The following is a 27,312-nucleotide window of genomic DNA, read 5'->3' as shown; positions in this document are numbered from 1 at the left end:
GCAGCAAGAGCCCATCTCTTGCTGCAGGCTCAGCCTGGTGACAACACCAGGATGGTGTCCTCCTTTGTCCACCATCCTGCTGTCCTCCTTACACTCTGCCTGTAGGCACAGTACTGAAGGGTTTGGAGCAAACCCCTTGCTGAAGTTCTTGCCTGTGTGTTGTTTTTTTTTCTTTCCCTCCCCCAGCAAAATGCAGGCAAGGTTCTCACCTGGAGAACGCAGAGCTTGAGAGAGTGGTCCTAGGAAACCTGAGGTTTGTTAAAGTAAGATCAGATTCACCAAAAAAAACCCCTTTGACTCTAGACTTGGGCCTGGAGGAGGACACCTTCTACGAGCTAGGAGGGCTTCACGTGAATTGCATGCGCAGCTCCGTGTGCCAACATGGAACTGCAATGGTGTGCCAGGGCATGTCTTCTACCACATGTGTGGTCATCCCAGAGGAGCACAGCTGTGTGGGGATTGGGGAAGGCCCACTCCGAGGGCATGGCTACCCGTTCCAAGACAAAACCAGCATGTCTCGGCACTCCTGTGCTTTGCTCAGGCACTTTTGCATGGGGATAGTGGAGGGGCAGGAGAGCCCCACCGCTGCCATCAGCGGGGGGATGCGGTCGCGGTGCTAGTCATGGGGTCACCTAAGGAAGGGACAACAGTCCTCGAGGTTCTGCTGCCCAGTTAAGGGTAAATTCATGGGTCAGTGAGCATTTGAGGCTTTTAAAGTGCAGTGCAGGTTATATGGTCTTTGCTGTAAACTCCTCGGGGCAGAGTCCTTGCCCTTTTATTTTTTTAAATCTGTAAAGTGACATGCCAGCCGAGAAAACCTTACCCCTAAATAACAACTACTACTACAGAAAAACAGGAGTCATGGTGAAAGGAACAGCCTATGCTCCCCTTGCCGACATCCCGTGATGGGTGGTGCTTCCCACAGTCCTCCAATGTCCATCCACAAGGAAATGGCACGGTGCTCCTCCTGGCCATGCACCCTTTGGAAAGCACCCTCCAAAATACTACCTCCAGCGCTACAACCTGCCTCCCTCCAAGCTAAACTTCCATTTCTCATTAAAGCTGAGGTGTTAATTCAGGCTCAGCTCCTGCAGGAGTCTGCAGAGCTTCTGTTCAGGCTGTTGGTTGTCTTGAAAGGCGGAAAGAGATGGAAAAAATTGCTGGGAGGAAATTTGAGGGCTCTTACATGAAGGGAGCTCTTTGGAGAAGCTGTGTTCAGCCTTACGTTTGTCACCAGAATAAAACCTTCCCAGGATAAACTAGCCACAAAAGCAAGAGCTCTTGTAGGATGTGATGCTCGCTCCTCCCTAGGTCTCACAGAATCACAGAATGTTTGGGGTTGGAAGGGACCTCTGTGGGTCATCTAGTCCAACCCCCCTGCCAAAGCAGGGTCACCTATAGCTGGCTGCACAGGACTTTGTCCAGGCGGGTGTTGAATATCTCCAGAGAAGGGGACTCCACCACCTCCCTGGGCAGCCTGGGCCAGTGCTCTGTCAAGGTCTCTGCCCTGTGTGTTAGAAACTACCCAATCCCTCCTCCTTTCTTCAGGACGCTGGTCCTCTAAGATCCACCAACATCAACAGCTAGCTCTAATGCTCATTCAAAATCAAGGAGACGCAGAAGGTGCAATGCCAGAACTCGAACACTGCTAGACTTCCACCAACCTTCATGAAACTTGAGCAAGACCAGACTTCACACCTGATGTAGCCCTCGCAGGCAATGACTGGTGTACTGTGGGCACAGTGGCCCCCATAATGTCCTTTTTCAGATAAATCGGACATGTCTAAGAGGCTCCTGATGGACCTCAAGGACTATAGCCTTCCATTAATACCTCTAAGCAGAATCAAATTGATTTATTTACTCTTTCACTGACTCTGGCCCAATTCCTTTGTACGCACACAGAATATACTTCCTCTTGTTGGCAGTCTTATTTATTATTTTTAGTCTATGCCCATAAACTGGCAAATAGGAGAAAGCGGATAAAATGGAAAGAGGAACTCTCAGGAGATCGGTTGGACTTATTAAATGTTTGGCACTCTGTGATTATCTGTTGGCAATGAAATGTCGCTGCTGTATTTTAACATGGAACGTGATACCTTAAGGTGCAGGACAATCTCCTCAGCCCACTTCTGGCACACTTGAGAGAGGAGAAATTCAGTCATCTGTGACCTGAATTGTATTTTTAATGGTTGCCAAGCTAGATAAAATATTTAAATATTCACTTTTACATCAGCCTGCATGGGGATTTGAGCGTTTCAGGTTGTGTAACGCAGCATGGCCTACTTTTGGAAGAGTATACAGAAATAGGCACATATGTACAAAACACTGAGTGCACAGCATACGGGTCAGACAGCCAGTGTTAATTAGCATGGCTCAACCAACTCCAGCCGAGCTAACCCAGACCAACCAAGCAGCTGGTATCACTTGTGCTGGATTTCATAGGTCACCTGGGTAAAAAATAGATGAATGCACCTAAAATAAAGATGGTCATCCTCAAAATGTGGCTGAGTCCCTCGAGCAAAGGCACTGAGGATGTTGGCCTGCCAGCAGAGTGGCCATGAGACTGGGGCTCTTGGTGCCATCATGTGCTTGCCTGCCTCATAGTGCTGCCACAAGAGAGTTGGGAAGAGCAAGACGCACCACAATCGGACCAGAAATGGACATCTACAGCCAGTGTTGACTACACAGGTTACTTCTCCACCAGCTACATGAGAAACCTGAGCAACGAGCTCCGATATAGACATCTCGCTGGGGAGATGCTACCCATGGATCAGCCCTATCCCTGGTATCAAGTCAGCTTCAGTGGAGCCAAGGCAATTCAGATCCCTGGAAGAGCTGCATTGTGATGTCTTCAAGCAATGGGCAATGCCAGGAAGTTATGGTCCTGCTGACTTGCTTTGGAGTTAAGCATGTGAAATGGGCTCATGATGTCAGGGGCTGGGAATTTCCTTAAGCAGAACACAAATGGTGAGGGTGTGCTGGGATGCCTGAGGAGGAGAGGATGGTGTAAGGGTGTAAAAGTATGAGGAAACAAGGGTGAGCCTTGCCCCCCACAACCCTGAGGCTCCCAGCTGTGCATCCACTCTGCGGATGTGACCTGTGGGCAGGCAAGGCCTGAGCTCCGTGATTGTCGAGCGCTTTCCCATGCAATGGCGTTGACCCTGATAGCAGCACGGGTTGGCTGACTGCTGCCAATCCCAAGCATAGCAAAGTTGCTGTGACATGACAAGGAAGCGGGGTCTACAGGGACAATCCTGACACACCAATGGAGTCCTACAAAAATTATCAGAGTTCTGTGTGACACACAAAGCAACCAGTGCATGAAAAGCAGGGACCCAGTCTTCTAGGGGCTCTTGGCTCCTCTCCAGTTCCCACCAGGATCAGCTCAGCTTTCTGGAACTGGGACAGTCACAGACCCAGGGGATGAGCCGGAGCCCCTTCCCTGCCTTCATGTGCCGGTGGGACTCCACGGCTGTCCCTGAGTCCCACCTGGGTCCCCACAGCCAACTCTGCAGCCCTTTGACCACCGCAGCAGGTCAGCTCTGACAGCCCTCTGCTCGTCTCTCTCTCACAAAGTGTTATTACTCTCTATAAATTATCCACATAAATCAAATTTCTCTTCACATACACACAGTATCATGATTGCATCCATATTAACAACACTCCACAATAAATACTATCAGGTAACTCTTAAATGTTACTCTGAATTTTTACAAGGCTTTCTTCTGAACTTGCTCCAGGTCAAACCCCAGCTGCCTTGCCAAGGAAAGCCCATTGCAGGAGCTCGCTGCCCGGGCAGAGATGCCAGGCTTTGGCCAAAACCTTGGCAGCTGGTTCTCTGCATTTCGGAGGGCTGTCATCAGAAATGAGAGCTCTTGATGACCACTGAGCATTGGGAATTTCCTGGTCACCTGCAGGACACCATGTCTCCCTGCCTCCTTCGGTCAATCCTGATTCCTTAGGTGCTGCAGATGAGCTATGCCACGTGTCCTATTGCTCTGCTGCTTCTTGCCCACCCACGGCAGGAGCTCGGTAAAATGGGGGGCACAGAGCCTCCCGGGAAGCTGATGTGGGAACTGGAAGGATCCACACAGCTAATCTCATACTGCTGGGTCTTCCCTGCCCTGGATGAGCACCTGAGCAGCTTAAACAGCATCAGTGCTGCCCAGATGGGGAATTCTGGGGTTAAATCCAAGGATTTTACTTGCAGTTCCTGCTCTGACAGTCAGCCCTGCTGAAGGCAAGGGGAGCTTTCCCTAAGGAAAGTGGGGAGCCAAATCCAGGGACATGGCCTGTGGCAGGGCAACCCTTCTGCCCAACCTGTCCCCAGCCACCCCTGCCCTCTCCCACATCCACGCTGCTCCTCCGTTCAAGCACCCCAGATGCAGGGGGTGTCACCTCCAAGGGACAAGAGACCGTTTTGAACTGGTCAAGAGGCAGCGGGGCTCCTGAGGATACTTCTCAGCAGCTGGGCAGGGGGGTTCATGGCATCTTGCCATGAAGGGCTTCTCACGGGCAGGAAAACGAGCAGATACCTGGGGCATCGTTCAGCATCAGCATTTCTCAGGGTGAATTTAAGCATCAGCCTTTGAGCCTTCTGAGTCCCAGCCATAACCTCCCACCTTCTTCACAGGTCTGGGCACTCATAGATAGTCAAAACACTACTTTTGTAGCCACCACGTACGTGGCTACTGGGGGAGGTGGGCTCAGAGCCCAGCTTCTCCCCAGAAGAGATGCAAGGTGGGGACTCAGTTTTCCCCTATTCAGGGACTCATGGTACTTGGGAACGCACGAGAGGACCTCGGGACACTGTGTCAGGCAAGTCCATGGCTGGTCTTGGCCCACGTTCTGCTGGTGGCAAACCTCTCCCAGCTCTCGGCAGGCTCTCACTCCTGACTCTGATATTTTCAGTATTCCCCACCCCTTCGCTCCGCCTTCCCGTGCCTCCTCCCTCCGCAGCCTTCAATGAGTCACGCTCTATTTTGATGAGCAAACTGGTATTTTCAGCACCGTGGTGGGGTCTCGCGGCTCCCCCATCAGTGCCTACCTCTGGGGTGAGGGACGGGGCAGGGGATTAGTGCCTGGATCCAAGTCGATCTCAATTGTACGGGTGCAGTTTGTGGGGCTGCACGGTGCAAGTTGAGAGTTTACCTAAAAGCAGCATTTTGTCTAATTTTTTTTTTTTGAAATAACACTGAAACAGTATCGCCCTAAGGCCAAGGAGAGCTGGGCTTGGGGAAGCTCCCTGGCCATCTCTGTTCCCCGAGGACAGCACACATCGCACCTCTCAAAGCCCGGACAGGCACTGTGCTCCCCCTTGCCTTCACGCTTTTCTCCCAGAAAACTGGTCCTAAGGATGGAAACAGGCTCAGGTCACCAACACCTCGGTCTTCTCCAAGGAGCACCAGCATGATGGTGACCATCCCGACTCAACTGCCAGTTTCTCCCAGAAAACTGGTCCTAAGGATGGAAACAGGCTCAGGTCACCAACGCCTTGGTCTTCTCCAAGGAGCACCAGCACGATGGTGACCATCCCTACTCAAATGTCACAAAGACGTGGTGCAACGCTTCCTGGGGAAGGAGGCTCCTGCCCACACGCAGCCCTTGGAGCTGCCCGATCCTACAAATGCAGGCAGCAGAACATCCCCACACCCGGTGCACGGCCATCCTTGCGTGCCCATGGTGACACCAGCCGTGCAGTCAAGCTTCTTCTCCAGGAGCTTCTCGTTAACGCATTTAACACCGAGCTGAAAAAGCGCTACTGCCTCTGGGTTTTCCCTTCTCTAGCAAAGCATGCTCAGGGCCGGTCTCTGGTCTTGCTCCAGGTGTAAATCTGGAGTAATCCTCTTTAACCTTCAGAGCATTTTCGAAGTCATTAAATGTGAAGGTGCTGCTAATTTCTGGTCTCACTGCCTCCGAGGTGTATCCTACCAGCGCTGCTGCTGCCTGAAGGGTTTTCAACATGGTGTAAAAGCAAAGCTCCTGAACGAGCGGGGCTGCCCGTGCTTGTTGGCGTCGAGGGTTGGGGAAGGCGCCTATACACACCTGGTACGGAGCCGGGGAGCTCCGCGCCAGCCCAGCCCCGGGGCCCCTCAGTCCGACCACTCGTTATCGTCCAGCTCGGAGTCGTCGTCGGACTCGCTGTACTCCACCGCGATCCGGCGGGACAGGATCGTCGCCACGTCGTTGCCCACGGGCTCTTTTTTGGCCTCTTGTTCCCATTGCTCCTGGACTTTCCGGAGTTGGATTCCTGAGGTAGGGAAGAGGGGGAAGGCTTTAGGGGCAACGTACCCAGCACCCATGGGTGCACACAATGCACGGCATCCCCCCAGTTTAAAGTGTTGGCTGAAACGAGATGCCTGCAGGTCCCTTGCAGAAGGCTGCGGGCGATTATAAAGCTATATGAGATAATCATGCAATGCATGCGATTACAAAGCTATAGATAATAGAGTAAAGCTCCTCCTCTGCTTCCACTCGACCTGAAGAGGCTGAACCTTCTTGAAGGTTAAATCTGCCTTTCGACCTGAAGATCTGCAGAAAGGGGAAATGGGAGAAGCCTCGGAGCACATCATCTGCGCTCCAACACAATTTTACAACGACGGAATTTACACTGAGGGTGGTGAGGCACTGACCCAGGTTGCCCAGAGGTGGTCGATGCCCCATTCCTGGAAGTGTTCAAGGTCAGGCTGGACGGGGCTCTGAGCGACCTGATCGAGTTGAAGATGTCCCTGCTCATGGCGGGGGGGTGGTTGGCCTAGATGGCCCAGAAGGTCCCCTTCAACCCAAACCTTTCTGTGATACGATGATTCTATGATCCGATACAGCCTGGAAGGAGGCCACGTGCACAAGAGCTGTCAGTCATCCCTATGGGTCTCCATCCCACCTGTCGCTCTCTACAACTACCTGAAGGGAGGTTCTAGTCAGGTGGGGTTGGTCTCTTGTCCCAAGTAACTAGTGACAAGATGAGAGGCAATGGCCTCAAGTTGCATCAGGGAAGGTTCAGATTGGATATTGGGAAAAGTTTCTGTACTGAAAGAGTGGTCAGGCATTGGACCAGGCTGCCCAGGGCAGTGGGGGAGTCCCCATCCCTGGAGGGGTTCAAAACATGTGTAGATGTGGCACTTTGGGACACGGTTTAGCAGGCACGGTGGCGATGGGTTGATGGTTGGACTTGATGATCTTAGAGGTCTTTTCCAACCTTAATTATTCCATTGTTCTATCATGGGTTTCCCCACCTCCCTCTAATCCCCTGCACTGCGTTTCTTTCCCTCCCCAGTCCCACCTGGGTGCCACCATCTTCACGCATCACCTGGCCACCCAAGGCTCGTCTTCCACATAACGAAGCCAGTGCCACCCAACTCTACACCAAGAGGTATTTTGCCACGACTGCGGCAGCGTTGGGGACCCATCTCCCCCTCCGACCCCCTTCCTGCTGCTGCCACCCCCTCCGCTCACCCCTGCGGATGGCTGCCAGCAGGTCACTGCGGGCATCGCTCATGGGCATCAGCGGGATCGGCGGCTTCCGGGGCTCGACGGCGGGGGCTGGCGGCGATGCCGAGTGTGCCGGCGAGGCGGTGACAGCGGGGGGCCCCGGCGGCGGTGGCGGGGGTGCCACGGGGGGTCCCATGGGGCCGGCCTGCGGTGGGGAAGCGGAGTAGGGGCCGGGGGGTGCGGGGGGTGGCGAGGGTGCGTACGATGGGGGGACAGCCGAGCCAGGGGCCAGCGCGGGGGGAGCCGAGATGGGGCTGTCGAAGGCGGTCTGCGCCGAGGGGATGATGGGCGGCGGGGGCGGCGGGGCGGGCGGCACGAAGTACTCCGCCATCGGCACCGGCTGCGGGCTGCAACGGGAGGGCAAAGCCGTGTCAGCGGTACGAGGAACGACAGCACCCACCACCCATCCTGGGGTCCCACCATCCATCCCAGGCACCGACCGGCTGAGCTGTGGCTTGGTTTGCTCTGGACCCCCATGTAAGCTCTGTCCCCATGGAGGTGGGGGCTCTGCCAGCGCGATGGGCTATGGGGCATGAGGTGGTGGGAAGTAGGTAGTGTGGCCAGCAGGTTGAGGGAGGTTCTCCTTCCCCTCTACACTGCCCTAGTGAGGCCCCATCTGCAGTGCTGTGTCCAGTTCTGGGCTCCCCGGTTCAAGAAAGATGAGGAGCTACTGGAGAGAGTCCACAGTAGGGCTACGAGGATGAGGAGGGGACTGGAGCATCTCTAACATGAGGAAAGGCTGAGGGAGCTGGGCTTGTTCAGCCTGGAGAAGAGAAGACTGAGAGGGGACCTTAGCAATGCCTATAAATATCTGCAGGGTGGGGGTCAGGAGGACGGGGCCAGACTCTGTTCAGTGGTGCCCAGCGACAGGACAAGGGGCAACGGGCACTAACTGAAGCAGAGGAAGCTCCAGCTGAACTCGAGGAAGAACTTCTTCCCTCTGAGGGTGACGGAGCCCTGGCCCAGGCTGCCCAGGGAGGCTGTGGAGTCTCCTTCTCTGGAGATATTCCAGCCCCGCCTGGACGCGGTGCTGTGCAGCCTGCTGTGGGTGACCCTGCTTGGGCAGGGGGTTGGGCTGGGTGACCCACAGAGGTCCCTTCCAACCCCGACCATTCTGGTATTCTGTGATTCTGTTGAAGGCAGCCAACACCGCAGGGGAAAACGGTCCCCTCCATCCACCCTGCCCCCTTCTCTGGGACGAGGTCACCCCAAAAGTGCTCGCGACTGATTTGGCCTCGGGTCTCACCAGACCACGGCGGCCACAGAGGAAGGCTCTCTCCCTGCTACCTCAGGCCAGAAATGGGGGGTCAGCCCCCCCCCCCCCAAGCCCCCCTGCCCCCTCCGCCGGGAGAGTAGAGGCAGGCTGAAGCCCTACCCGTAATCCTTGACCAAGTGAGGTCTCGGCCCGTTGAGGATAGCCTCAGGGGGCTGCGGCACGTGGGGCTGCTGGAGGCGGTTGAGGCTGTTCTGCCGGCTGCCGGGTGCCGGCACCGGGCGGTAGACGTGCTCCTGGGGGGGGGCGGCCGCCAGCACCCCCTCCTTGTGCTCCGCCGGGGTGAGGTGGGACGCTGGGGCCAGCAGCTGCGCGGGGTGGTTGGGGCTTGCGGGGTACGAGTGGTCAGCCGCGTCCGACGCGTAAGATCTACGGCACAGGAAAACCCAACGGTCGTACTCCTGGGAGGGGGGGACGTGGGTTTTGGGGGTATTTTGGGGTTGAGACAACAAAACACAAAATGGCCACAAAAACACAGCTGTCCAAGAAAGCGGAGGGGAGGAGGGCACCGACACAGCCGAACCAGTCCCTTCCCTTACCTGCTAAGTGGAAAGCGCTCCGACTTTATCCCAACACCAAGGCTGCTCCCGAGGTCCAGGATGCGACCCCGGGGCCACCAGCTGCCCAGGAAGCTACCACGGGTTCACGGCTTACCACCCCGACCCCACTGCGGGCAGCAGGTCCCCCCCAGAGACGGAGAAGAAGAGAAAAGCGAAGAGGAGCCGGTGAGCTAAACGCGTAGTAGGTGAAACCTGCCTATTATCTGGGGACAGTGATCCTTCCGATGACGCCATGTGATAGGGGGATGGTGAGAACCTGTTATCGGGTCGGAACTCTTTATCATACGCCATCATGTTCCACTCCAGGCGCCGGTTGCGGGCTTTCCTCACTTTCTTCACCTCCCGGGTGGAGTCCTCCACCAGCCGCTGTTCCTGCGGGCACAGACAAGCCGTGGCTCCATCTCCAGCCCGGCTCCTCCGGACCACGAGTGGTACCCAGGGAGCATCGCCCAGCCCCATGAGATGCACCCACCACAACGGGGGGGAACACCCGGTGTCCCCCGCCTGCCCGTTACCTTCTGCCTGCGCTTCTCCTTCCTCTTATCTTCCGTCGCCTGCAACATTTTCTCCTTCCATAAGTTGAAGAAGTAGGAGGGGTCGGTGTAGAACTTGAGGCCATCCTTTTTGTCATCCCTGGGCGATTGGGGAGGGAGGAAAGGGGGTTATATTTCCTACGAGGAAAGGCTGGGAGAGCTGGGGCTGTTCAGCCTGGAGAAGAGAAGGCTCTAGGGAGACCTTAGAGCAGCTGCCAGTGCCTGGAGGGGCCTGCAAGAAAGCTGGAGAGGGGCTGTTTATAAGGGTGATAGGACAAGGGGTGATGGCTTTAAACTGAAAGAGGGGAGATTTAGATTAGATTTAAGAAAGAAGTTCTTTACGATGAGGGTGGTGAGGCCCTGGCCCAGGTTGCCCAGAGAAGCTGTGGATGCCCCATCCCTGCAAGTGTTCAAGGCCAGGTTGGACGGGGCTTTGAGCAACCTGGTCTGTTGGAAGGGGTCGTCCCTGCCCACGGCAGGGGTTTGGAATGAGATGATCTGTAAGGTCCCTTCCAACCTTTTATGGTCCCCTTTCCAACCTTTTTAATCACAACCAGTTATGTGATTCTCTCATTCTATGATCAGCAACAGATGACCCTCCTTCCCCCACAGAGGGGGGTTTGGTACGATCACGGCCATAAGCTGTTGCCCCACCATGAATATGTCCAACACAGCGATCGCTACCTGCAGTACCCCAGCGTAGGGTCACTCGTCCCAAGCAACCTAGCAATGGGGACAGTAGCACAGCAACCAGAGAAAACAGCCTCTCAGCCCCCACCAAGCAGCAAATGGGGTGCACCTCCGATGTCCCTCCTGGAAAGGGCCCCCCGGGACCCCCCCCCAGACCCCCTTGGTCCCACCAAGGAGCGACGCGCCAGCCACCCTACCTGTAGGGTGTGAGGATGTTGAGTGGCGGAGGCTTGTCACAGCGCTGGTACATCTCCATCACGGGGTTGGGGATGGAGTTGCGAGACACGACCTGCTGGTTCTGCACCGTGGAGCTCTTGAAGGCTTTCCGCATGTTGATGTCCTGCAGCGAAACTGGGGGTGCGGGAAGAAAACGGGATGTAGGGGTGACCTCAGCACGCCAAACCGGGAACGGTTGGTGGTCCGGCCCCAGGCATGTGTCTCCCACCCGCTTGCACCCAGCCGTCACCCCAAAATACCCCCAGGTCCTCACCTTCCTCCACGGTGGAGTCCAGCTGTGTCACCTTGATGACCAGCAGGTCCACCCTCTCCTGCAGCGAGTTCATCCGCATGTAGAAGCTGTTTGCTTCATTGAACAGCTCACCGAAGATGTCCTCCGCGTGCCTGCCTGGCAGAGGACAACGCGTGCCCGTCACGGGCAAGGGTGGCAGGCAGGCAGCCCTCTCCCAGCCCCTCGCCCAGACCGCACGTCTCCCCGCCGGCTCTGTGGGACTCTCGCCCCAACCATTGGGTTTCTGGGAGCTGACCCTCATCCTCTCCCCTCAACCACTGGTTTTTTGGAAGCTGAGCCTCATCCTCCCCCCGACCTGGCACAAAAGGAGGGGAGCACAAACCATCCACCCTTCTCCTGCCCCGTCCTCTGAGCATCCTTTTCCGTGAGAGTGGTACCCGCGGGAGGCACTGAACCATGGCAGGCTGTGCCCCAAAAGCTTTTGGGTCTTACTGGGAGCAGACGCAGCCAAAAAACCACCATCGTGCACCATGATCTGTGGGAACCCAGCCCCGAAGGTGGAAAATTGAGAACGGGGCAGCGGGGAGAGCGCTGCACCAGGGAGAAGCCACAATTTGTTTCACTTTCGCAGTTCTTTTCCTGCAGCGCATCGCCGTGCTTAGCTCTTCATTATTTATTATTATCACAGGTCTGAGCGCAGTGCCTGGCAGAGCATCGCTGGCTACAGCACCCATCCCGCCCCAGCACCCATCCCGTCTCAGCACCCCAGCTCCTCAGGGTTTCCTCCAACCCCACGTACCAAACGGCTCCCGAGATCAAGGCACTTTTGATATCTGCTCGGCTTCTCACCCGGCTCGGCCATTTGTATTTGATTTCTTTTTCCCCTGGCTGAGGCAGCCATGGGCTGAGCACCCGTGGGTGCTGCTCACACCGGCTGCTTCCAGCAGCTCCCTAAAGACAGTTTTGTTTTGTTTTGTTTTTTTCTGGGAGTAATTTAGAGAAGAATCTGGTTCTGGAGAGGTAAAAAAGAGGGGGAGCTCTGAAGAGCCCGTGCTTCTCTCTCTATTTTAATTCGATATTCAGCAGTGAAACAGGTTGCCCCCATTAAACCTTCACGCTGGCGTGTGCAATGCTCTCATCCTCCCCTTTTCTGCTGAACTCAGTCCCCAGGTAGGAAGACAGCCGAGGATTTAGACCTTTCATATAGACCTCTCTTCCACATAAAGCTCTAAGACTAAAAAGAACAGGTCGGGTTTTTTTTCATCTTTGCCCGACCTTCCTGTTTCTGGCCAAGTTGAGAAGCAAGGGGCTCGCGAAGGCTTTCCGTGCCCCACCGTGCAGACCAGCTACGGGAGGAAAACAGGTCTCAAAAATGTCACCAAGTCCCCACTTTGAGCTTGGCCCTGAGCACCCCTCCCTTTTTTTTTATTAGCTGGATAATTCCCATGGAATTAGGAGTGGCTGCAGCCCACGTGGCTCTCACGTAGCCCCTGTTTCTCCGTGACTGGAACCGGAGCAAGCGACCACTGGCATCCCACTGGCATCCCACCAGCGTCCCACTGGCATCCCACTGGCATCCCACCAGCACCCCACTGGCATCCCACCGGCATCCCACCAGCACCCCACTGGCATCCGTCCGGCATCCCACCAGCATCCCACTGGCATCCCACCAGTATCCCACCGGCATCCCACCAGCCTCCCACTGGCATCCCACCGGCATCCCCCTGGCATCCCACCAGCATCCCACTGGCATCCCACCAGCATCCCTCCGGCATCTGACCGGCATCCCACCAGCATCCCACTGGCATCCAACCAGCATCCCACCAGCATCCCCCTACCCTGGCCCACGCCGGGGCAGCTGCGCTGTGACTTACTGAGGCTGCCCAGCTGCTTGATGATGGCAGCCAGCGTGCTGTTGGTGACACACTCCAGCTCGCTCGTCACCCCCTCGGGAAGAGCCCCCCGGCACAGGTGCCGCGGCTCGATATTCCTCTTCACCAGCGGCATGCTGCCGGCGAGCCCTCACACCTCTCCTGGGTAAAGGAGAAAGAAAAAGAAGAAAATACACAGTTTTTGCCTATTTTTTTTCTCCCCCCCCCTGCTCTCTGCGCAGGGGACTCATCCTTTCCACACCGGGACACGGCGGACGCAGCTCCCGCGGCGGCAGCAGGGCTTTGCCATGCAGGAGCTGCCGCGTGGACGCAAACCTCCGGGTGCTGCTGAGCGCAGCACCAGGCCAGGGGCGAGGACCACGCTGCGGCCCCCTCCTCATCCTCATGCTCTGCTGACAAGCTGCCATGCCCGGGGACCCCTTTCCCGCTCGCCTTCCCGGAGCGGTGCCCAAACCAGGAGCAAAACCCCTACACGCTGCAGCCCCGAAAACCCTCGCCAGACCCAAACAGTGGCCAGAAGCCCCCAAGCGCTCATGATGCCGTTATTTCCAGCTTGGCGCAAAGCTCTCCGGGGTTTTCCCTGCGCGCGCTGCCGCGGTCAGCTCGTCCCCGCTCTCCGCAGCATCCCCGCGTGCCCCCCGCTCCGCTACCGTCCCTGCCAGAACCGGGGGTGGGTGATTTTCCACAGGGCTGAAGGAGATGTAGGGAGATGCCCCGCACCCAAGGGGCTCATCTCCAGGGAGAGCACCCGTGGGAGCTGGGAAGGAAAAAGGACGGGAACAGTGGGGTGAGGGGTGCCGGCGGCAGGTTACCCCGCTGACATAAAGGGCATAAAATAGGCTGAAAAAAGGAGGAAAAAAAGGAATATTTATTAACCCATGCACCAGTACAGGCTTGGGGTGGACCTGCTGGAGAGCAGCTCTGTGGAGAGAGACCTGGGTGTCCTGGTGGACGACAGGTTGACCATGAGCCAGCCCTGGCTGCCAAGAAGGCCAATGGGATCCTGGGGTGCATCAAGAGGAGTGTGGCCAGCAGGTCGAGGGAGGTTCTCCTGCCCCTCTACTCTGCCCTGGTGAGTCCTCATCTGGAGTGCTGTGTCCAGTTCTGGGCTCCCCAGTTCAAGAAAGAGGAGGAGCTACTGGAGAGAGTCCAGTGGAGGGCTACGAGGATGATGAGGGGACTGGAGCATCTCTCCTACGAGGAGAGGCTGAGGGAGCTGGGTTTGTTCAGTGTGGAGAAGAGAAGGCTGAGAGGGGACCTTAGAAATGCCTACAAATATCTGCAGGGTGGGGGTCAGGAGGATGGGGCCAGACTCTTTCCAGTGGTGCCCAGCGACAGGACAAGGGGCAATGGGCACAAACTGAAGCAGAGGAAGCTCCAGCTGAACCTGAGGAAGAACTTCTTCCCTCTGAGGGTGACGGAGCCCTGGCCCAGGCTGCCCAGGGAGGCTGTGGAGTCTCCTTCTCTGGAGATATTCCAGACCCACCTGGACGCGGTGCTGTGCAGCCTGCTCTGGGTGACCCTGCTTGGGCAGGGGGTTGGGCTGGGTGACCCACAGAGGTCCCTGCCAGCCCCGACCATTCTGTGACTCTGTGATTCTGTGACCATGGTGGTGTCTCCTGGGGTGCTGCGGCCTGGGACGGGGACACGGATAGGCACGAAGCGGGCAGTGGCCTCGCAGGCTTGCACAAGGAGGTCTTACGTGCCACGAGCGCATCGGGCCTCAGCTCCGCTCCCGGTGCAAACTGATGGCTTTAGCATGGAAATTGCCGCAGATTGGATCCCGGGCTCACAAGGACCCAGGCACACGAACAGCCTTCCCAGCTCCTGAACGCAGCGAGCGGAATTCCCCCCGTTTCACACCCCAGGCACCCCCATCCACCCGCAGCGCAGGAAAAGCAGCTTCTGAGCAGAGCCACCGATAGCTGGGAGGGGGGCACCGACAACACAGCCAGCAATTCTGACCACGAGCGGAGCCAGAAATCTGCAGAGCTGACATTTTTTGGCCCCGCCCGCGTTAGATGGAACAGTTTCCCATTGACAGCCCCCCCCCCCCCCCCCAGCACCACCAGCTCCTCAGCAGTTTTCAAATGCAAATGCAAGCTCCCTCCGTGAAAGAGTCCAAAACGTGTTTCAGCATCATTCATATCAAGCTTCCCAAAGGAATGATTGTGCTCCCAGATCTGTACGTACAAGAGCGGGGGTGAACGGCTGGGCTCCGCTCTGCCCCAGGGCAATCGCGGTGCCCTGGGAAGGACCCCAGCCCTGAACCCTCCTGCGTGATGCTTTGGGATCGGAGCAAACCATGCATCCTCCAGCACTTCCCAAAGCCCCTGGGTCCCAAAAAAACCAAGGGGCTTCTGCCTTCGGGTTATTTTTCACAGAATCACAGAATCACAGAATGGTCGGGGTTGGAAGGGACCTCTGTGGGTCACCCAGTCCAACCCCAGCCCAGTCCCCTCATCATCCTCACAGGCCTCCGCTGGACTCTCTCCAGCAGCTCCTCATCTTTCTTGAACTGGGGAGCCCAGCACTGGACAGAGTGCTCCAGATGAGGCCTCACTAGACTGCGATGGAGTTTGCAGGGGAAGCTCTGGATATCTGCTGCTGGACGCCTGCTTTGGCCACGTATGACCCCCCCTTTCAGGGCACCCTCTGAGCCCACCCCGGGCTGCTTCAAGAGATGAGCAGTGCCACCAGCTTCACCTCAAGCTCGCTTTGATCCGGTTTTACACGTCACCCCAAAATCCGCGCTCAGAGGCTGAGCCCCTGCACGTCCCCGCAGGGGTTTACCCCGAGCGGTGGCTGCAGGGACGTGAGGGCTCGGGGCAGAGCGGTTAACGAGCTGCTTGGGCCCAGTAATTAGAAACAGGGAACAAAGAGCCATTCTCCGCACCCGCCTGGGACACGGCCACTGGCACCCGGGGCTTTTTGTCCCCGCGCAGGGGGCCCGGGAGGAATCGAGGCCACCCGTGCCTCCGTCCGCCGTCGGGACCCCAGAGGGGAATGAAGAAAAAAAAGATTTGAGATCTGAAAAGACGGGCAGAAGGTGGGTCTGCGGTCTGGTCACAGTGTTTGAGATCACGCCATGGGAGAGCACCCCTGGAGAAGAAAGATCCCTTTCATCTCCCCCCAGAAAGCCTTGGAACTTGCCGCAGAAGAAACCAAGGTGGAGTCAGGCTCTCACATTACGGTAGGGCAGCCAGGATGGGCAGCTTTGGCCGAGCCATTGGAGAAGCTGCTTTTCAATACCACCACCCCCCCCCAGTTAACGGCTGCTAACAGGAACCCATGCACCAGTACAGGATGGGGCGGACCTGCTGGAGAGCAGCTCTGTGGAGAGGGACTGGGAGTGCTGGGGGACGACAGGTTGACCATGAGGCAGCAGTGTGCCCTGGCTGCCAAGAAAGCTAACGGGATCCTGGGGTGCATCAAGAGGAGTGTGGGCAGCAGGTCAAGGGAGGTTCTCCTCCCCCTCTACTCTGCCCTGGTGAGGCCCCATCTGGAGTGCTGTGTCCAGTTCTGGGCTCCCTACTTCAAGGAAGATCATAGAATCATAGAATCATAGAATGGTAAGGGTTGGAAGGGACCTTGAAGATCATCTGGTTCCGAACCCCCTGCCACGAGCAGGGACATCTTCCACTTCACCAGGTTGCTCAGAGAGCCCAGCAGAGAGCTGCAAGAAAGATGAGGGGACTGGAGCATCTCTGGAGTCTCCTTCTCTGGAGATATTCAAGACCCGCCTGGACGCGGTCCTGTGCAGCCTGCTGTAGGTGACCCTGCTTCGGCAGGGGGTTGGACTGGGTGACCCACAGAGGTCCCTTCCAACCCTTGCCCTTCTGGGATTCTGTGATTCTGTGAACACAGGGCTCAGAAAATCCTGCTACCCCCTCCCGCACCAAGAGCCACCTCAACCTGCTGGAACAGCATTCCTCATGTACCAGCAGCACCAAACCTCCGACTTCTGGGTTGAAAACCCAACTTCTGACCTAAACCCCACGATCTCAAGGCCTGTCCCAACTCAGGGGACCAAAACACTTTGGGTGGGGATGGGCTATGCCCGAGTCTGCAGGCAAAGGCATGCTCAGTTATGCCCACCGCTGCTCCTGCTCGTGCTATTTTGGGTAATTTCCAAGCCTTCGAGGGGCTGATTTTGGTGGCAGGTCCTCAAGACCTTCAGGAAAGGGCTCCCAGGAGCAGGGATCTGGCGGGCGTGGGGGTGACTCACCGGTGCAAGGGGGAGAAGCCTGAACATGGACAGAGTTTGGCCAAGAGCAATTCATGATTTCTTCCATACATACGGCCACACTGGACCCCACCATGGGCCACCGCTAAGACACAGTGTGCACCAGGCTCGGCAGCGACTGCTGTGATACCCTCAGTACAGCCCAGCTGGGCATCACCATGCAACCAGTAAAGCCCCATCTGGGCAGCTGCAGGGTCAAATTGCCGTCTTCCCATGGGCGATTAGCCCTTGATGGCCCTGAGTGGCCTCACCTGGGACCCACACCCCACCCATGGGCCTGGGGGTTATTTAAGCTCAGCTGGGGGTGCTAGTTGTGGTCTGGAGGGTTTTGCTGGTTTCCACTTCTGCTCCTGGCTGTGCTCTGCTGGACCTCATCCCTGCAAGCATCTCCTGCTCCAGGTGGGTCCCTCGGGTGGGTGCTGGCACCAGGGGTAAGTCCTGGCTTTGGCAGAATCTTCAGGGCAAGTGTTGGACCTGTGTTGCAGCCTTGTCTTTGTCCTCAGCCCCTTTGGCTCCTGGTCACTGGATTCTGGGTCTGTTTGCTGGCCCTGGGTGGGGGTGATGGTGAGTTCCTGTGCTGGGGTCACCCTCGGCTCCCCCACTCCCCTCTCTGTGGCCACTGGCCCTGCTGCCCCCCAGCAAGGGCAGTGTCTTGCTTCCAGTGCTTGCTTGATGTGTGCTGCTGTGACCTTATCCTTGTGCTGCAAAAGCACAGCTTGGAGGGGTTACACCAGGGCTGCTGGCAGGGGGGAGACTTGATCCAGGGCAGATGGGATGTCCGGCCTCAGTGTCTGTGCTCACGTTGGACATTGGGAAGGGTTTTCCACCTTGGTGGGCTACTCCAGGCTTAGTGCAAGATGTCTGACCATGCCCAGGCAGCCCTGGGCTGGGCTCTGCTGCGAAATGCCTGCTCTGGTGCGGAGGGTGTGAAAAGGAGACCCCAAAATCCTCCCTGGGGATAGGTGTGTCTGGCCTTCCTGGTGATGGAGGCTTCTAGGTGGGGATGAGCCCTTCCCCTCCTGCCCTCTTCCTTGATTGTGGCTCGGGAGACATGCCAGCCCTTAAGGGTTCGGATCTTTCTTCCCTCTCTAGCTGAGAGTGTGTTAGGAGGTGCAGCTGATGGCTCTGAGGCTGCGTGGAGACCCCAGCTACAGCCAGCAGCGCTGCCCTGCCTGGCTCGGCATGGTGGTTCTGATCCCACCCTTCAGCCGCTTTGGGATAACAGTGCGAGCCCTGGTGATGCTTCATCTTCAAAGCCCTGCTCAGGTTTAGGTGGTTATATGGGCTTTTCCAACCACCCTTAGCACAGTTTGCTTCTCTTCTTTATTTCTAATGCCATGGTCCCAGTTTCTTTGGGTGCTGGTTGCTGCATGGGCGCAGGTACTCAAAGGCACAACCTCCACCAGCTGAACTTTCTTGCAGTGAACGGAGCTTTCATGTTTCTCTGCAGTTCTATGGGGGGTGTTTGTAGGGTGGGCGTCTCTTCTGCTGGGTTTGGGAACATCAGCCAGACTCCAGTATCGCTTAGAGTCACAGAATCATCAAGTTTGGAAAAGACCTCTAAGATCAAGTCCAACCATCAACCCATCATCACCATGCCTATCAAACCCGAGGCTTTGTGGTTTCCTGAGTCGAAGTGAGGAACCCTTGGTGGGAAAACACCGGTGTTGGGCTGCAGGAGGAGGAAGGGGGAGCCACAAACTCAGCAAGGATGTCCTGGAGGTGAAAGGCAGGAGGAGCAGGACCAGCCAGGGGCTTGCTGGGAGCTGCTGTCATGGCACAGGCACATGGCTGGGGCTCTCCCATCGCTCGTCTTCTCTCCCCAACTGCTGAAGGAGTTGGTAACTCTACATCTTTCTGCACTGGGAAGTGTCGCAGGCGCAAGGCAGTGGTGACAGCTGATGGTAACTGGAAAGCGCCTGCTTCTCCACAGCACAAAGCTGCTGCCCTCGGTAGCACATTGCCATTTCCATGCTACAGCTGTCAAACCTCCTTGGCATCTCACTGGGGCAGCAGCACGGACCCCCAGAGATGGAGCCCAGTTCCCCACCACCCATGGGCCAGCTTGCAGCCCTCTCCAGACCGCAATGAGCCTTGGCATTCCACGGCTGCAAATCCACCCTGATGCTTGCTGCATCCTACCCCAGCTTGGCATCAGCTGGCAGAGGTGCAGCCTCCCACCTGCTTTCCAAACCAAGCAAAGGAGCTTGCAAGGGAACTGTGTCCAGCTCCCCACTGCCCGAGGGAAGATCGGCTGAGATGCTCAGGCAGGGGAGGTGATAAAACTAGGTAGGGCTTTATCTTCTGCCTTAAGAAGCTGATTTCTTCCAAAGAACAATCGGCAAATCGACTGCAGCACCCCAAACACCACAGCTGATGGTGCAGAATCCCGGAATCCCAGAATGGTTGGGGTTGGCAGGGACCTCTGTGGGTCACCCAGCCCAACCCCCTGCTGAAGCAGGGTCACCCAGAGCCAGCTGCACAGGTCCGTGTCCAGGTGGGTCTTGAATATCTCCAGAGAAGGAGAATAGTGCTGCTGAAGAGCTGCCCCTGCTTTCCCAGACCATGCAGGAGAAGAGCGCAGCAGGGCTGGAGAATAAGTGCTGCCCCAGACTGTGACTGCCAACCCCCCTGTTCCTGCAGACCAGCCTGGCAGTGTGACCTGCAGGTGATGGCTCACAGATGACCCCTTCCAGATGTCATCCTTCATCTCTGTGGCCTTCACATCTGGCAGCTTAAGTCCTTGGGGTCTGTCAGGGGCAGAAAAGCAGACCTTGTTTTGTAAGAAGGTCCAAAAAATGGAGCTTTGTGTCCAGCCATTGCCCCTTACATTCTTTAAAATAGTTTTTCATGTACATAACTGTCTCCTCACCTCCACTGAGCCCCCAGACCCGCTCCCCCCCTCCCTCTGGGCAGGGGATGGAGCTCTGACTCGTAAAGCCAAGATGGATTATTGCAACAGAGTCCAAAGTGGCCTGGAGGATCCTGCAAGCTCTGGAGGGCTGAGCTGGGTGACAATATGTTTCTCAGGTACTGGCTAAACCCCAGGACAGATGTTTGGTTTGGTAAGTGCCTGACACCTGCAGTCTCAGCCCCAGTGCCCTGCTGATATTGCATGAGAGAAGTCCCCCTGCTGTCACCCAAGGCGAGTGACTGGGCCAAGGTGGGACAGAAGGCGATTTTGGGCTTCACCTTCTATGGCTGGGTGCTGCCTGGAGGAGAAGCCTGGACTGGGAACAGAGTCATGGCAGAGATGAGCAGAGCTGGGAAGGATGTCTGTGTTGCACACTGCTGGCTTGCAAAAACAAATCATGGAATCGCAGAATGGTCGGGGTTGGAAGGGACCTCTGTGGGTCACCCAGTCCAACCCCCTGCCCAAGCAGGGCCACCCAGAGCAGGCTGCACAGCACCGCGTCCAGGTGGGTCTTGAATATCTCCAGAGAAGGAGACTCCACAACCTCCCTGGGCAGCCTGGGCCAGGGCTCCTTCACCCTCAGAGGGAAGAAGTTCTTCCTCATGTTCAAATCAACCATTGGAGGTATCTTCAATACCTTGCGGGAAGGTACCGAAGCACAGCACCCAAACGGCTGGACGGCGTGTGAAGCAGCAGCTCGGCTGGCACAAGGCAGCCAAGGGAAACCTAATTCATTGTGTGTCCGATGGCCAAGACAAACCCTGAGCTTGGATCTGGGGACAATGTGGGTGCAGTGAGCACAGCCATGCCAAACCCTTAAAGACTGGGAGCTTGGGTCGGCCCCCGCAGCTGAGCGCAGCCCTGGGCCCAGCTTCGGGGGCAGCCTGCTTGCTCGGCCCTTGCAATCAAAGCTCTTACCCGAATCGGGGTCCCCAGGGCGCTGCTGAGCCCCGAGGACCAGACGCTGCTGCCAGGAAGCGGAGGCTTTTGCAAGGAAGCAAAAGCTTTGGTCGGATGCCAGGAGCCAGAGTAGCACAAAAAAACCTAAAGTGATGTATCAGAAATCTATTATCCTGGAACAAAAGACAAAATTTATAGTAAATATCAAAAGAAGAACCTTGCAATGCCTGTTCAGGATAGTGACCCATGTTTTGGCATGGGAACCCTGGGAATGGTGAGGTGGGGGAGAGCTGTGGCGGCAGCAAGAGGGAGGAGGAGGAGGAGACACGGGGTAGTCCTGAAATATTGAAAGCAAAAAAAAAAAAAAAATCTGACTCGAGCTGGGGAGAAGGCCAAGAGGAGGAGGTGACACTTGGCTGGGCTCACAGGTGCCTGAAGGAGCTGCTCCTGGGAACTTTGGCAGGATGTGGCTGGTGCAGGAGAGGGCTGGGAAGGAGCCCCGGGCTGCGTGACGTTTCTCAGCAGACAGAAATAAGCGGTAGCTGCAAAAGGCGGCTTTCCCGCTGCTGAGTCCAGGCTTCTGAGCTGTGGATTTGCAGAGCTTGGCAACAGAGCGTGCTGGGAATCAGCGCAGGAGGGTTTGAGGAGCAACAGGACAAATCTGCAGAGGACAGACAGGGCCACCAGCAGCTACCTAATGGTTGAGGGGCAACCTCTGGCTCGGGTGGTCCTCAACTTCTCCTTGTCTTCTTCCCTGCTTGGTTGATGTGGGCCCACGCGTGATGTGGGCTTCAGGAGGGAGAGCAGAGCCTGTAGGCTGCAGGGGCTGAAGCTTTGGGGTCTTGGGGGGGAAAAAAAAAAACAAACAATAAATCAACCAGCAAAAACTGTGCAGGCGGCTCTTTGCAATGTGGAGAAACCTGCTCAGTCGAGCCGGACCAGATCTGCTGCTGTACCTCGCACAAAATGGAGCGTGAGCTGCACCACAAGGACTCCTTGCTCTAATTTACACAACGCATCTGTGACCACTTTTTAATTTGCTGCTAGCCCGAAAGACTGTGAACGCTACCGGCATGACAAATGTCATGGCTTTGTGTGAAGCTGATAATCACTCCGGAGCTGTTGTCCAAAGGTTAATTAAATATATTAAAACCGGCTGGATCTCGAGCATTCCCCTTGCTTAAAAGAAAGCAGAGGGCAGGTCTTCAGTGCCAGTAAATTCTCATGGTTGCACTGGGGCTGATGGGCATGGGAGAAGCAATGCCACTGCCTGCCCCTACCTTGAGGTCTCCGCACCCAGGAGGAGTCTGGCTTTACGAATGGTCTGGGGTGATGGAAAGCACCCCAGCCCCATCCAGAGCGAGAAGGTCAGCGCATCCTTGGGGATGGAGGAGCCCCAGGAGGTGGGATGCTGTTTCTGGTCCTCCATCTGCAGGGTATGGGCTTGGGGGAGGCTGCAAGCCGGAGCTGTGGACCTGCTGCTCTGGCAGCACACGTGGAATGAGTTGAGAGGTCTCAGCCCTGATCCTGGGTGGCATGGAGGAATATTTGCTGTCAGCCAAGAATGGAGCTGCAACCACAGGGGAAGGGTGAGGCCCTCCAGCCAAAGAGAGGAGGGAGCTGGATGCCTGGCTGGCCCTGGGGCAGAGCTGTGTCGCTCCCCAGGCTGGGTCTGAGCTGGTGACCTGTGCCCTGCAGGGAAAGGACGTCGGCTGCCCTGGCTGGGAGTGCTGCCTGCATCTCTGCTCCGGTCCTTCTGCAGCTCTCCTCCTCCGCTAACTCGGCCAAAGGCAGCTCCACCGCCGCTAACAACTGCCAGGAGGCTTCAGCGAGCAAACGCTTCCCGGCAAAGTGCAGCATAATGTTAAATCGCAGCTAAAAATATTCCTGAAGAGTTTTATTAGTAAATGCCACAGTATTCCCACCCTCCCCTTCTCCTGCAAAACGTTTCAGCTCGAGGAACAGCGCTTGACTAAATTGCCTCTAAACCACTCACGCCTCTGAAGGCTCCGCAGCACCAGCCCTCGCCAGAAAGCCTGCTTAGGAGGATGCCAAAAATGCGACCGCCTCGCTGCCTTGGGGTTTGTATAAAAACCCCCTTCTGCTGCGTATCGGGCTTAAAGCAAACAGGCTCCTTCATGGTTTTTTACCTAAACGATGTTTCTTTGCAGGTAAGCAACTAGCAAACGCTGTAAACTGGCAAGTGGGCTTTTCAGACAGTTTTCCTCAGGTTTTAGCTGATTTTGGGTTCTGTCTGGTTTCTCAGAAATGGGGAGCCCTCAGTGTCCCCCTCACCGTGCTGGTCAGAGCTGCAGGCAGCTTCATCGGGTCCGTCCCACCACACAGAAGCTGCTGCCAGCCCCGGCACCACCACCCTTCAGCTTCATCCCTGTGTTGGGTACGAACCACATCCACGCAAACACAGCACCCTGATACCCTAACACCAAAGCGAGAAAGGTGTGGACGAGGCTACGCGTGAGCATCCTTCAGCTGCATCAGATGGAAGTTCTGTCTGAACCTGAGGAAGAACTTCTTCCCTCTGAGGGTGATGGAGCCCTGGCCCAGGCTGCCCAGGGAGGCTGTGGAGTCTCCTTCTCTGGAGATATTCCAGACCCGCCTGGATGCGGTGCTGTGCAGCCTGCTGTGGGTGACCCTGCTTGGGCAGGGGGTTGGGCTGGGTGACCCACGGAGGTCCCCTCCAACCCTGACCATTCTGGGGTTCTGTGCTCCGTGCACGGCTCCCAGGAGCAGCGATGCCGGCCTTGATCTTCAGCGGAGGAGCCAGGGGACAACATGGTGGGAACAGCAGCACAGATCCCGGCTCTGTTTCGGCTGGGAAAGATCCCCGCCGGCCCGGGAATCATGTGTTTGTTTTTAATGGGCTCTTTATCACCAAAGGAAAATCTTCAGTGACATTTTCTTCCCCTTTTTGTGCTCAGCTCATTAACAGAAGGATCTCTCTGGCTGGCTGGCGGGTTTGCGCGAGCAGGGGCCTGCTGAACAAACCCCCCTTCTTCTCCCCAGTATAGAAGGCGCTTTGATAAACCCGGGGAACCCTCGGTGAGCACCAAGGGTCCCGCTGGAAACCCAGCGCTCGCTGGCTTCGGGACCAGCACCCTCCAGCCAGCTCAAACGCCGTTCCCTGCCGTCTTCCCAGGCTGACCGTGGCTGCTTCGCCCGGTGCTGTACGCATCCAGCCCCGCAAAAATCCCGCTGGGACCTGGGGGAGCGGGGCCAGCTCCTGCCTGGGAGCCGGCTGTGTCCCCTCCGCTTGGAGACGTGCCAAAGGCTGCGGCTCTTGCCCATGGGGCGCAGCTCGGAGGGTGGCTTTTGGGATGAGCAGCTCCGCAAAAAAAAACAACCATTCTTGCCTTTTTTCTTTTTTTAATTTTCACACTTTTTGGCTCGAGGGCTGTTGTTCGTAACTTGTCAAGATCTTGGCATCCGCGGCCGATCTGTCACCCGCCATAAAATGGAGGATGAGCATCTTTGGCTCAGAACTGGGCCAAGCGAGATGACAGCTCAAAGCAAAATATGCTTCATCTCGAGTTTTCTCAGCGGGCTTCAGCTTCTGGGGAAAGGAGCGGACATTTGGGGATGAAGTTGCACCACGGGCGTTCCATGCGAGAGCCCTCAGCATGCCCCACGTTTGCGACAGCCGAGCACGGTGCCCATTAACCTCCCAGCTGCCAGACGAAGTTCTGTCGGAGCGATGCTGGCTCCAACCAGCCGACCAACCTGTCACAGGGGATGCTACCGAGACACAGATATGCTGGCAAAATACCTTTTTTTTTTTAAAAAAAAAGAAAGGAATAGTGACTTCTCTAAAATCCAGGCACAGCAAATGAAGGGTGTGCCTTGGCATGCTGAAGTTTCAAAGATGAATTATGAATTCTGCCATTGCCCAACTGCCTGTACATCCTGGTCCTGCGCTCCCCTTCTCCGGCTCGGGTCCGGCAGCGCATCCGGCTGCAGTATGGCAGGCAGCCGCGGACTAGGCAGCCACAAACTACGCTAAAAAGCATCTTAATCCATCGGTATTTTATCACGCTGACACCACCGCGAGGCAGCAAGAACTCGAGTTTGAAGCCATACAATTAAAGCTCCCTGCAAGCAGCTGAATCACGGAGCGTGGAGGCCCAGGCTCTGCGCCCTTGGGGGGTGTGTGCCTGCCTGCGGGGTGCCCTGTGCCCCCCACATTCCCCAGCCGGGGGGTGCTGAGCCCTGCCCTACGCTGGCTATAGGTGCCTCTCCCTGCGTAGGCGACCGTGGGCCCAGCTTCTCCTCCAGAACGATGTAAAAATGGAAAGCGGCGGTGGATCCTCCCTCCCCAGGATGCAAGGATGTAAAGTGATGCCCCCCCTCCCCAATGCAGGGGTGCAAAGCAGCCAGGTACCCCCAGGAATGCAAAGTGACTGCACCCCCCTGCCATGCAAAGGGTGCAGAGAGGCCTGACACCCCCCCCCCCCAGGCTGCTGGGGTTCCTCCATACAAGGTGCAAAGCAATGCCCCCCCAATGCAGGGATGGAAAGAGGCCCTGAGCACTGTGATACAAATGAGCTGAGTGGTTTGGGGACACTTCCCTCCCCCCATAAAAAAGTGCAAAGCAGCCTGACCCCCACCCCTCCACGAAAAGGTGTAAAACGGTGGTGGATCCCCCTCCCCCCAAAGAAGAGGTGCAAAGTGACAAGGGGCCCCCCCACAATGATGCAAAGCAGCTCGGACAACCCCCCCTCCCTAAAGCAAGGATGCAAAGAGGCCCGGACACCCCCCCCCCCATGCAAGGACGCAAAGTGATGGAGACCCCCCCCAAGTGCAAGGATGCAGAGCAGTGCTGACACTCCCCCCCCCAATGCAAGGATGCAAAGTGGTGGAAACCCCCCCCAAAGCAAGGATGCAAAGCAGTGGAGACCCCCCCCCTCCCCAAAGCAAGGATGCAAAAGTGATGGAGACCCCCCCCTCTTAGTGCAAGGATGCAACGCGGCCCGGACCCCCCCCCCCCCGCCAATGTAAGGATGCAAAGCGGCCCGGACCCCCCCCCGCCACACAAGGATGCCGAGAGGAGGGGCCCCCCTCCACGCAAGGAAGCCCCCCCCAAAACGACGCAAAGCCACGGGGGACGCGAATAAAAACGCTGCGAATCGCCCCCCCCCCCCCCGATACCCCGCGGTGGGGTCCCCCCCCATGCAAGTTCACACACCGGGGGGGGGGGGGGACACGACACATACACGATCCCCCCCCTCCCTCCCGCATCCCCCCCGCGCTCACCTCCGCTGTTTTGGGGGTGGGTTTGGGGTTTTAAAGGAGGGGGGGTCCTTCTCGGCGGGGCTGTGCAGGGCTGCGGCGGCTCTCCGCGCCGCTCCGCAGTGCGCGTACGGCGCATGTGCCCCCCCCCCCCCCCCCCCAGCCACCGCCTCCGCCCCCCCCCGCCACCGCCCCCGCCCCGCTCCGCCCCGCACCCCGCGGCCGGACCCCAGCGCCTAACGCGGGCTTCGCCGTAGTTCGCGGGCTGGATTTGCCAGAAACTCCGCGTTCGGCTCGTCCGGGTGGGAAATCCTGCGGCTGGCGAAGCGGGGAGCCGGGAGGGTGCTCCGGCACCAGGGAGCTGGCGTGTCGTCGCCTTCTGCCCCGCTTTCAACATCACCACCATCTCCTCCTCGTCACCTTCTGCTCCGCTTTCGGCATCACCACCATCTCCTCCCCATCACCTTCTGCCCCGCTTTCGGCATCACCACCATCTCCTCCTCGTCACCTTCTGCCCCGCTTTCGGCATCACCACCATCTCCTCCTCGTCGCCTTCTTCCCCGCTTTCGGCATCGCTGCCATCTCCTCTTCGTCGTCCTCCCTGCTTTTGGCATCACCGCCATCTCCTCCTCATTGTCTTCTTCCCCACTTCCAGCATCGCCGCCGTCTCCTCTTCATCATCTTCTTCCCCGCTTTTGGCATCACCACCATCTCCTCTCCATTGTCTTCTTCCCTGATTTCGGCATCACCGCTGTCTTCTCCTCATTGTCTTCTTCCCCGCTTTTGGCATTGCTGCCATCTCCTCTTCGTCATCTTCTTCCCTGCTTTCATCATTGCCGCCATCTCCTCCTCGTCGCCTTCTTCTCTGCTTTCGGCATTGCCGCCGTCTCCTCTTCATCGTTTTCTTTCCCACTTTCGGCATCGCCGCTGTCTCCTCCTGCCATGCGATGGCCTCGGGTCTCCCCGCCGTGCTAGCTGGCTCGCGGGCAGGCCCACATGTGGGTGATGAACCCGAGAAGCGAGTGAACCCTTGTTGTCCCCCCACCTCACCACCGCTACCAACGGATGAAATCCCTTACCAGAAGATGAAATCCGGCGGC

At 57.2% G+C, this 27,312-nt stretch overlaps 1 protein-coding gene across 3 annotated transcripts; it reads right to left on the bottom strand.

Annotated features, from left to right (window-relative positions):
• Positions 1 to 1,922: 1,922 nt before the first annotated feature.
• On the bottom strand, positions 1,923 to 27,312 carry LOC104338522 (actin-binding protein WASF3-like). 3 transcript variants are annotated; one of them, XM_075435601.1, is made up of 9 exons: positions 27,292 to 27,312; positions 12,891 to 13,049; positions 11,038 to 11,172; positions 10,745 to 10,898; positions 9,840 to 9,957; positions 9,521 to 9,696; positions 8,867 to 9,133; positions 7,456 to 7,838; positions 1,923 to 6,250 (listed from the first exon to the last, which is right to left on the bottom strand). In XM_075435601.1, the coding sequence occupies exons 2-9, from the start codon at positions 13,021 to 13,023 to the stop codon at positions 6,093 to 6,095; spliced, it is 1,524 nt and encodes a 507-aa protein (XP_075291716.1). In that variant the 5' UTR covers positions 13,024 to 13,049; positions 27,292 to 27,312; the 3' UTR covers positions 1,923 to 6,092. The 3 variants fall into 3 exon arrangements, with proteins under 3 accessions (XP_075291716.1, XP_075291717.1, XP_075291715.1); XM_075435602.1 differs by lacking the exon at positions 27,292 to 27,312 and adding an exon at positions 26,677 to 26,698; XM_075435600.1 differs by lacking the exon at positions 27,292 to 27,312 and adding an exon at positions 26,237 to 26,334.

The sequence above is a fragment of the Opisthocomus hoazin genome, chromosome 14 (genome assembly GCF_030867145.1).
Source record: "Opisthocomus hoazin isolate bOpiHoa1 chromosome 14, bOpiHoa1.hap1, whole genome shotgun sequence".
In the NCBI taxonomy this organism is placed as follows: Eukaryota; Metazoa; Chordata; class Aves; order Opisthocomiformes; family Opisthocomidae; genus Opisthocomus; species Opisthocomus hoazin.
This window is presented reverse-complemented; position numbering and strand designations above follow the sequence as displayed.

Excerpts from the sequence above, each read along its gene's own strand:
- LOC104338522 (XM_075435601.1), bottom strand. The coding sequence starts at position 13,023 with ATGCCGCTGGTGAAGAGGAATATCGAGCCGCGGCACCTGTGCCGGGGG. Across the intron at positions 10,899-11,037 it reads GGACTCCACCGTGGAGGAAG|TTTCGCTGCAGGACATCAAC; the intron begins GTGAGGACCTGG and ends CCGCACCCCCAG. Across the intron at positions 9,697-9,839 it reads AGGAGAAGCGCAGGCAGAAG|GAACAGCGGCTGGTGGAGGA; the intron begins GTAACGGGCAGG and ends CTGTGCCCGCAG.